General features: G+C 40.7%; 1 protein-coding gene across 1 annotated transcript; it reads left to right on the top strand.

Moving 5' to 3' along the window:
* Positions 1–2,467: 2,467 nt before the first annotated feature.
* Positions 2,468–3,883, top strand: foxb2 (forkhead box B2). The gene has a single exon (XM_048528047.2). The coding sequence runs from the start codon at positions 2,610–2,612 to the stop codon at positions 3,567–3,569; it is 960 nt and encodes a 319-aa protein (XP_048384004.1). The 5' UTR covers positions 2,468–2,609; the 3' UTR covers positions 3,570–3,883.
* The last annotated feature ends 6,279 nt before the right edge of the window (positions 3,884–10,162 follow it).

Raw genomic sequence — 10,162 nt, 5'->3', positions numbered from 1 at the left:
GCTGCATTGGTTTTGCAGTCCTGGGCCGATGGGTGCGTTTCCTGCATAGCCAACAGCTCAGAATGGATTTCGTTAGGGGTATTGATGGTGAAGCGGGAGGGAACCGCAGTGAGCCCTGCTGTTTATGTAAACTTCGACCATTGGTGAGTTTGGATTCGCCAAAATACCACCTTTCCATATCCCAAATCGTTCTGCGGCTAATAGGACGGCCTAATTTTACCGAGAAATGTAACGCGAACAGTTCAGCAGGCGTCGGGGGACAGTTACTTCGCGTTAAATTGTGAATTATCTATGAACAATTCGCAAACCAGACTGAGCACCTGACCTCGAAAACTAATTTACTTCCCGATTCCAGCTAATGATAACGATCTCTATATTTCTTGTTTAGTAAATGCAACTGTTCTGGTCCAACTAGCTGTTCCTCGATCACTTATCCCTCACTGCAGTGGAACACTGTTGTTTCAGTCTATTTACGTGCGGTACAGCTACAGCTCAGAACCTGGGAATTGAGATTGCTCAGAGCTTCGTGATTCAGTCCCGCGATTTAGCAGGTATAAGACTATATGAGAGAAACCACTCCTGGAACTCTCTCTCTCTCGCTCTCTCCCTCCGTCTCTCTGGGATCTATCGCCTCGAGGTTTTGTTTAGATCAATGTTTCACGTCGCTGTCTCTGTTACCTACTACTGACCCTTATTCAAACAGCCAGTAAAAGACAAAACCTACTCCCGCGTCACTTGTTTAATATTTCCTCCTCACCCAAAGTTACAAACTGATTCCGTGAAAGAGCATAACGTTTGAACGGATTTCCTGGACCTGTACGGCTCATTTAACTGCCCCAGTGTCAGAATACTGGCGAACAGATTTCTAGCCTCCATATCCTGTTATTTTAAAATGACGCGCGACAAACAAATGTACTTTCGGTTGTTGATTTTAACACGATCAACTTCAAAAAGAAAAGTTGGAGTTTTTTTGCATTAATTCACTTTGCAGCTGAACATGTTTAATATGGATCTCAAATGTCTGTGGTCGTTTAGTATGACAATATCGTTTACCACTAACTGAGCGGAAATGCAACTGAACAGAAGCCGCCTCAATTGCTTCCTCTGATTTGGTCCGTCAGTCAGTGCGGGATGGATTGTTAACATGTCTATTGAAGAAAGCCGTCACGCTGGACGAGTAACAGAAACAGACAAACCTTTCAAAATGACATTACTCAAATCTTGACATATTAGTGGAGATGGGTTATTTGAGGAGTATAATTATCTGTGACCTCTTTATTTCAGAGATAGCTGCTGCCTGGCCCTCCTTCCTGCGTTATACTGCCGGAGACTTATTTGAATTTCAAACAACCTCAAAAGTAAATACTCTGAATTCCCAGCCTAAATGAAAATCTGTTTTGCATTCTCTTTCACGTTTCTATCTCCCCAAATATACATATTTCCTTCTTTCGGTCAGTTTCTCTCATTCCTGTATTTATTGATTGTGGAAGACCTGAGTACAATCCTGCTAGTTTTTAAACCGGCTTGTGTGTAGAAAATCCAAATAAAAAGTAAAATGTTGAAGTAGAGCTTCTTTTAAAAACATGTCTATCATCAAACTGAGCGTCCCGAAGTACACGCAGCAGAATTTATGCATGTCATCGCAACTAACCTAAACATAGCGAAAAATTCTTAATTTTCACATGGGTCACAGAAGGGACAGATACTAATGACACTTAAGGGCTTAATGCCGATCGTTGAAACTAAGCTTCATTTGGGGAGGAACTGGCGATCCGTGGAACAGCAAAAATGAGCTGTGGTACGAACTGTGCAGGGTTCATAAACGGATTTTGCAGGCTCCGATCAAATTAAGTTGCAAACAGTTCGAACTGCAGCCTGCCCTCGGGGAGCTGAGCAGGTGAAGTGTAGATACTGAAGAAGCCGGAGACGACCTTTGTTCACTTTTAAGATGAACTATGAGCTAATATTGGTGTAACCTTTCTTCGGCTGCAACGCGATAGTTTTTAGAACCGTCAGTTTTAAACCTTAAGTTTAAGCTTGAATGACTGGAGCAGATCTCGCTGCTGCCTGCTCGTTCGTTTCTGCGCTGCTTTACTACATTTCAGCAGGACCGCACACTGCGTTCAGAACACAGGCATATTCTATTGGCCGAGCACTCCTCGGAAATAGGTGTAAGTGAACTAGAATCGTGCAGTTTTTCCCCCTCTCTCTCTCTCCCTCCTCTTGTCCCTGAGCGATTGTCATGTGATAATGAAGAGCAACAAAGCGCTGAAGGGAACTGCAGGGCTCTTCTGCATCTGTGATCACAACAAGCCTCGTTAGCTCACACAACACAAGTGTGCACTGCCCGGCCTCTTTATCTCGGAGCAAGACAGCAAGGAGCTGCTTTTTTTTGGGAGGGGGGGAGAAAAAGCCGCATCTACAACTCTGGCATTTACAACAGCACAGTTTAGCAGCACAGGAATTCGTTCAGCGCCTTGGCATTCCGAGATTTTATGGCATCTTGGGCGGGCAATTCAGCTCGATCGTCGACAGTTATTGCTTAGCTTTCCGGGCGAGCTGCTTCGGTGAATTTGGTGCTGTCCTCTCGGTTTTCGCAACCTAACAAAATGCCTCGTCCGGGGAAAAATTCCTACAGTGATCAAAAGCCTCCTTACTCCTACATCTCACTGACTGCCATGGCTATCCAGAGTTCTGCCGAGAAGATGCTGCCTTTGAGTGATATTTACAAATTTATCATGGACAGGTTCCCCTATTACCGAGAGAACACTCAGCGCTGGCAGAATTCTCTCCGCCACAATCTGTCCTTTAACGACTGCTTCATCAAGATCCCCCGCAGACCAGACCAGCCCGGCAAAGGCAGTTTCTGGGCTCTTCACCCGGACTGTGGCGATATGTTCGAGAATGGGAGTTTCCTCCGCCGCCGCAAGAGGTTCAAGGTGCACCGGTCTGAACACTTGTCCGCCAAAAACTCACAAATGATCCATTATTTCCAACACCACCACCACCAGCAGCAGCAACAAGCCAAGTTGGGGTTGGCCACATCGGAGACGGCCCCAGGTATGGGACGCATACCCCATTTCCAGCCCTATGGAGTCAACGGGCCCCAGTCGACTGGATTTAAGCACCCGTTCGCCATCGAGAACATCATTGGAAGGGACTATAAGAATATGATGGCCAGTGGACTTCCTTTAGCTTCTGTAATGCATCACCTTGGTTACTCAGTGCCCAGCCAACTCAGCAACATGGTAGGATCCATGTGGCCTCATGTTGGTGTCATAGACTCGATGGCCCCCATGCCAGTTTCTCCAGAGTACAACCCATTTGGTGTGCCCATGAAGACAATCTGTCACCCGGGCACACAGACTATGCCAGCTGTCCCCGTGCCCATCAAACCTACAGTGTCACTGGCGTCTATCTCCACAATGCCTGTGCCAGGAGCCCTGCCGGGCAGTCCCACGCAGATCTGTCCGTCTTCATCTTCAACCTCCCTACATCTTGATCAGACTCGGTCAGCCCCAAGTGACGGCAAAACTAACTCATTACACTCGGTGCTCGTCCATTCCTGAGGGTGATCAGTTTTCACAGGGAAAGAATTGATTAAACGTGAAAAGGTTAATTATGCAGAAAATGTTTTGGCTCGTTAAAGATTCATAAATTGTTCTCATTTAAACATGACATCAGGGAAAAGTTTTAATAGAGCATTTATAGGTAAGAGGGTTTACTTCCGTCAGACAAGTCACCAGTGACCTAAATACTAATTAAAACAGAAAGTTGAATGTTTCTGGAATAAAATGCTTGGGTATGAAAAAAGTATATTTTATCATTATTGCAGAAACATCATTTGTGAGTAATTTAAGGTGCACCTTATCTTTCTGTGTGTTTGTGGGTTTGTAATATTCAGAATTCATCAGATAATAGCGATGGTCAGCAGTTTCAGGTGATTTCCAACCCGAGATGTTGTTAAACAGCAACTGCGCTTAACATAAACAAGTGGAAGATAATAAAATGTGAGGCTGGATCTGCAGTTCCCATTATCTCTGATAAACAAGTGGAATCCTGAATATCGAATGGGTCCAAGCAGGAACAAAAGAATGATTTCTGAACTTGCGCGCGATTAAAGAGTTGAGGGAGGGTAAAGGCTTCCAGCGGGAATTTGATGAGGTTTGAGATGAGGAGAACTATTGGGAACTGAAATAAGTGGCACTATGTAAGTCGACGAAGTTTCAGAAGGGCCGCACGGAGTGCAGCTTTAAACTCTCAGTCTCACAGCTCAGATAACATTTATAGAGCACGACGATTTCTTTTTTATGACTTCCACAAGTCGCTCAAATAAGGGCTGGTGGATCTTTTTTGCGGTCTAGAAACATCTGAATATATTCTAAGGATTCTAAGTATATTTTAAATTTGCTCTCAATGCGTCGTACAGTACGTGAGGACAGTGACCAATTCCTTTCAGTTGCTTCTGTTTTAGATACCTGTATTCTGACTGATTTTGAACGTCGTTCGAACAACTTCCGAATTACGCCGCAGAATTTGTTAAATACTCGAGTTCACTGTTCGACCTAATTACTAAGTAATATTTACCTTACACACATCGATGAAAAACAAAGAAAAATTCTTTGACAGAAAAATTTCATAATCGTTATTTTGAAACTTATGTCTGGACTCAGATTTTGACAGAATGCACATGTGAATTCCGACAAAATTAGAAGCTGGTGTCTTGATCAAAATCCTGCATCCTGCGACTTCTAGGCTTATTATCGTTTGCAGTGCATAGTGCAGCTGAAATTGTCCAGTAGTTTCCGTGGCGAACGCAAGTTAGCTTACAACACAAGGCTCGGTAAAAGAGCACAATATCTCCTGAGAGTTACACAAGTTCCCTTTGGCAAGGGAGAGAGAAATGCTTTTCACGTTGTCTTTGGAATATATAGAATTTTCAGGTTTTGTCCTTTATTTTCTTCTTGCCTTTTATTTTGGCACGTAGTTTGGTTTCATTGTGATGTTAAATATGGTGTGATCAAAACCTGAGCAAACAATGTCATAGCACTTTACGAGCAACAAACAAAGTGAATGGAATTGCTGAATTGTGAATATAGATGTATAGTACATTTGTCGTGAAAGGTGGTTCTAACTTTCGTTCGTTTTGTATATACGCGTATGGAATATTTCATCTGTGAATAATTGTTCAGAATATGTTGTGTATATTGTACACAGGAGCTTTTATCGAAAACAAAGGTTATTAAATATTTCCCGTCCAGTACGAGTTTACTATCTTTGTTTTTAATGGAACTTTGGTTTAATCTGTGCCTGCGACTGAAAAAGCCCGGAATTGCACTTCTGCTAAACTCGTCGAACACTTCTGACCAGCTAAGTGTTCCCAAACACTAGTGCCTTCTTTCCGAGCCTGAGTTGCCCCCTCTTCCGTCGCTAAAGTACTTGTTCTACCCGGAAATCTGTCCAATAATTTATATGACAGTATCTAACGCTTCGGCAGCAGCTGCCTCCGAGGAATATCATCAGCCTTCCAGCAATTTATATGAGTATTTTCTTCGGTTTTCGAATTCAACAGATGAAAGTGCTATTGCGCACAAAGTCAAATTATTTTAAAACGATTCGATTTGAAATCCTATGCGTTGAATGGGATAACAACCGCGAACAAGAGTTGAGTTCGCTTTTATTGTGAAAGGCTTGGGAGTAACGGGATCGAAAACTGATATAAATTTAACCCATCGTTGGTAAAAAAAAAAGGAAAACAGTGATTCGAGGAGCTTTTCCCTTTTAGGCAGAAGTTTCAAACTTCCCCACTTATTTACATTAGCAGGATTTTAAACGCAGCTGATATTTTTCACACTTCTTTTGCTTTTATTTCAATTTTCTCATTCTTGTTTTAGAACATGGAAAATAACTGATGGAGTGGGTAATCCAAAGACCCTTTGAAGAGATGACGGGAGGGATGGTGACCAGTTCATTTCGAAATTAAACTCTGTAATGTGCGGTGGCTCAACCAGATGAGTTTGTTTTTCTTTATTTCGAGCCAGAGTCAAAAAGTGTGTCGTACAGGAACGCGAATCCACCCGCCCCTCCCCCAAACCGTACAACAAGCCCTGTGTCATTAACCTGTTGCCAATGCTGGTGGTCCCGCATGTATCATTTTTGCTTCATTTCTCAAAGAGCTGTACCGAACTGACGGGGACGTGATTCGCCAGTTGTGCTATATTGCTGTAATTGCATTTATTTTGGAAATACAATTGTGCAATACACTGACATCGGTAATCAAAAACCGTGATATACCAAACCATTATTCAATTTGCAGACCATAAAAGGAAACAAAATCTCTGACGACCCTGAAGTCTGACGTCTCCAACGTTTAAAGCAATTTTCTTTCTTTTAATCACACGCCTGCGATTTACAACAGATTGACGTTCAGGAAGTGTTTAGATAGGCACTTGAAATGCCATAGCGTACAAGGCTGCAGGCTAAGTGTTGGAATGTGAAATTAGAATCAGATAGACACTTAATGACCGGCGTGGACACGATGGGCCAAATGGCCTTTTCCCGTGATGTTCAAAACTATAAAACTCGTGATATTTGGTGCACAGCTGGAGTAGCGTAAAACGGGAATCATGTTCATCCTTCGAACATCGTACTGCTGTGGGAACATACATAACAGAATTCAATTTTCAAACCAAACAAAATAGGATAAGTAATAAAGTCGTGAAGATAGCAACACTTGAAATTAATTAATTGCTTTAATTTTCGTGATTTAAGTACCTCTAAGGATTGCGAGACCAAGCACTTTAACCTTCAATGTAACACATTGAACACAAGCAGCATCTAATAAGAGATTTATTGTAGACACTTAGATTATAATGTAACTGTCACATTAAACGTATTTTTTTCTGTATAGCGGCATCAAAAGTAATTCGCTTTCAAATCTCTCTAATTTTAAAATTTGGCTCCAGCCAGCTAATACAAATCGGTGGGAATGAGGCAGTATCACTGTTTGCATAAATTTCCCTTAAGCTATCACGTTATTATTATGCGAATAAATATGCCTGAACAACCGAAAACTCTAAAATGTTCTGGTTTCTAGCTTATTCTTTTCCTATAATTAAAGAACTTGTCGATGGTAGGAGGGCACATTGATCAAATATTGATTTTTAAAATAGCTAACTGATCCAGTTGGAAACTTATTTTCTTGAAAGGTATTTAAAAGGCTGTAGTGTAAACATTGATAAATGTTCTGATATTCTTAAAACGCATTGAAATATGGGTGTTGTTGGTGTCCTTTTAAGGTATTATTTAACACATGCAACAAAAGCAATAATTTGCATGGCAAAGCCGATAACAATGAGGGAGTCACAGCGTCGTGGTGATATTAATTGGCAAACAATTCCGACACCCGAGCAAATGACTCGGATAGAAGAATTTAAATGTCACTCTGGCACTTTAGAAGTTAAATGTATTTAATTCACTTTTTCTGGTCTAAATGAGCTAATAGTGGTCACGTAGTAACGACTGAACTGTGGGTTAAATCCCTTCAATGACTTACTGATATTTCCTTTTGCCCTTTACAGATGGAAATCTGCTGTTCTTGCCCGGTCTGACCTATACGTCATGAATAGGAAAGGTTTGAACGGACATGGGCTAGGATTGGGCGGGTGTGAGTGATTTAGTTTGAGATTATGTTCGGCATAGGCTGGTTGCACCGAAGGGCCTGTTTCCATGCTGTATGGTTGTACGTGAATGCAGTCCCACAGCAATGTGGTTAACTCTAAACTGCCTTCTGAAGTGACCTAAGATCCATGTCAATATCAAAAAAGTGACTCACCATCTCCTTCTCAAGGACAATTATGGAACAATAACAAATGCGGGTCTTGGCACCACGTGTTATGGTTTAAAATGTTAAGAGAAACTCCTTTTTACAGTAATGGCTTCAACACATTGTAAAGAATACTGAGGCTTTAGTGAAAGTACAACGCAGATTCATTACCTACTATGAAAGAGTACAAAAACAAAATAGTCGGTAGAATTGGGTTGTTGGAATTGCTTAGACCGCTGGACAAAATGTTTCACACCTTACAAGGATCAGGCAGGATTTGCAGAAACAGATTGTTTCCAGTGGTCATGGAGTCGAATTACAGAAAACACAAACTATGAAATATTGGAGATTTGGAACAACAAGTAGGAATAGCTCTTTAGTTAGAGCTCTGCGACACGTAACAAGGCGCTGCCATGTTCAAAATTATGTTGGATTAGTAGATAAAGGGAAGAAAGACTTTTGGGGCATGAATGATATGAAGAATATAACCAAGGTATATTAGACTCGTTGAGCACATTTGCCTATTAGCGGCTTACCCCTTCCATGTAAGGATTTTGTGTAAATACAGCTGCTACATTGCTCTAAACCTATTCTTTAATTGTTAGTTTTACATTTTTAAAGTAAAAACGCAGCATTTCAATAATCCAGAAGAAGTTTTCTGCTGACAACTGAAAATATCTTGACCTGTTCAGACATGGTCCATATTGACTAAGGTATGTACAAGTCTTTTTCACTCATCTATTCTCTGACATAAACTCTGCCAAGCTGAGGTATGGTAATTCAATGGAATTTGAATGTATATGACATCAAAACTTATTTAATATCCCTTGCCCAAACTGTTCAATCTCTTAATGATGTTGAAATTAAAGAAACGCAAAATCGTCTAAAATATTTTTGATTTTTTTTGTTCTGTTTGGCAAAACACAATAATGTTAACTACAATAATGTACTCCAGATCACGAATTGAAAGGGCACGAATTTATTTGTACAAATTAATGAAAATAAGCGTTGCATACACTAGCAATTAAAGTCAATAACGCAAGCATGATCAACTGTACTGAAAGGATTCTGGGGTTTTGTTTTCGATGATAACGGTGTCGTGTTGATTAACGAACCCTGTGAACAATTCGGTAAAACATTAAAAACATAGCCTGCTTGTACAGTATACGTACATTCCATGAATGTAGTTGAAGTTGACAGGACTTGTCAACCTTCCAACTTTTTTTTAAACGCTAACATTAAAACGTACAGTTTGAAATGGGTTGGATACCATCCTGCAATATCGGTAGAAGTTCATATGGATTTCATCTTTCTGCAGCGATATCAGCAATATTTACCACGCTGTCATTCTCATTTTCCTTACATCCGGAATGACTTGAGAAAATATTCATTTTCAACTGTCGCTTTGAGCCAAATTCGCATTCTGTGTCAAAGGTGTCATGAGAGCTGAAATATGCATCCGCATGTTCCTGATTTGCTAAATTGTTACACGCATACTGCCCGTTTGAGATTAGAAATAAAACTATAGGATCTCAGTCACGGGCATATGATGAGTGTTATTTGCACTACATGGTGCTGTCAGGAGAAACATACCCAATTTATGAATATTAATGGTAACTACAACTTCGATATGCATTACAAAAATGGAATAGAACTTTGCATTTCTCTGAGAAGCAAACACATAGCTAAAATGAACTATCGACCTCATGTAACTGGCTAAAAAGACGAATTCCAGTCTAATGGTAAAAGCGGCTCTGTCCTCATGGCGAGACGATTTGTCGTCAAAATGTGATCATGATTTTAAAACAGCAAGCACCTGTATCACAGGCAAGTGGTCGCATTCTGAAAGTTATACATCACCGCACTGTACAAACGCGATGAATTATCCATTTGAAAGCTGAAGTAACCTGAATATTCTTTCTCGGTAACGAGGAATTAGGAGGGAAATCTATCCAGAAGTGTTAGTAAAGTGCACGGATCAGTTAATAATTCACCTGGTTACATTATTAACCAGCTGTAGACGCGTGCTGCCTGGAACTGATGTGATAACGTTTCTGAACTATTAATTTGTGAAATTGAAATACCTGATTCGGTAGACAAGATATTAATAAATATTAATACATTATTACCTTTTCGTCTTTTAGTTAATAACGAACCTTTGCGACTGGCACTTCATATTAAGCAAAAAGATAGCATACCTAAGGAAATTGATCATCTGACGGAAGGAGCTTGCTTGTCCGACCCAACGAGCAAATTAAAAATATGTTGACGTTCTGCACACAGGATAAAAGTGTTAAATGATGTGGTTTTTTTTCATTGACCATACGCTTGTCAGAA

The sequence above is a fragment of the Stegostoma tigrinum genome, chromosome 3 (assembly GCF_030684315.1).
Source record: "Stegostoma tigrinum isolate sSteTig4 chromosome 3, sSteTig4.hap1, whole genome shotgun sequence".
Classification (NCBI taxonomy): Eukaryota; Metazoa; Chordata; class Chondrichthyes; order Orectolobiformes; family Stegostomatidae; genus Stegostoma; species Stegostoma tigrinum.
Note: the sequence above shows the minus strand (reverse complement) of the source record. Positions and strands in the feature narration are given on the sequence as shown.

What these genes read in the sequence shown, in the direction of transcription:
- foxb2 (XM_048528047.2), top strand. Translation starts at nt 2,610, where the DNA reads ATGCCTCGTCCGGGGAAAAATTCCTACAGTGATCAAAAGCCTCCTTAC.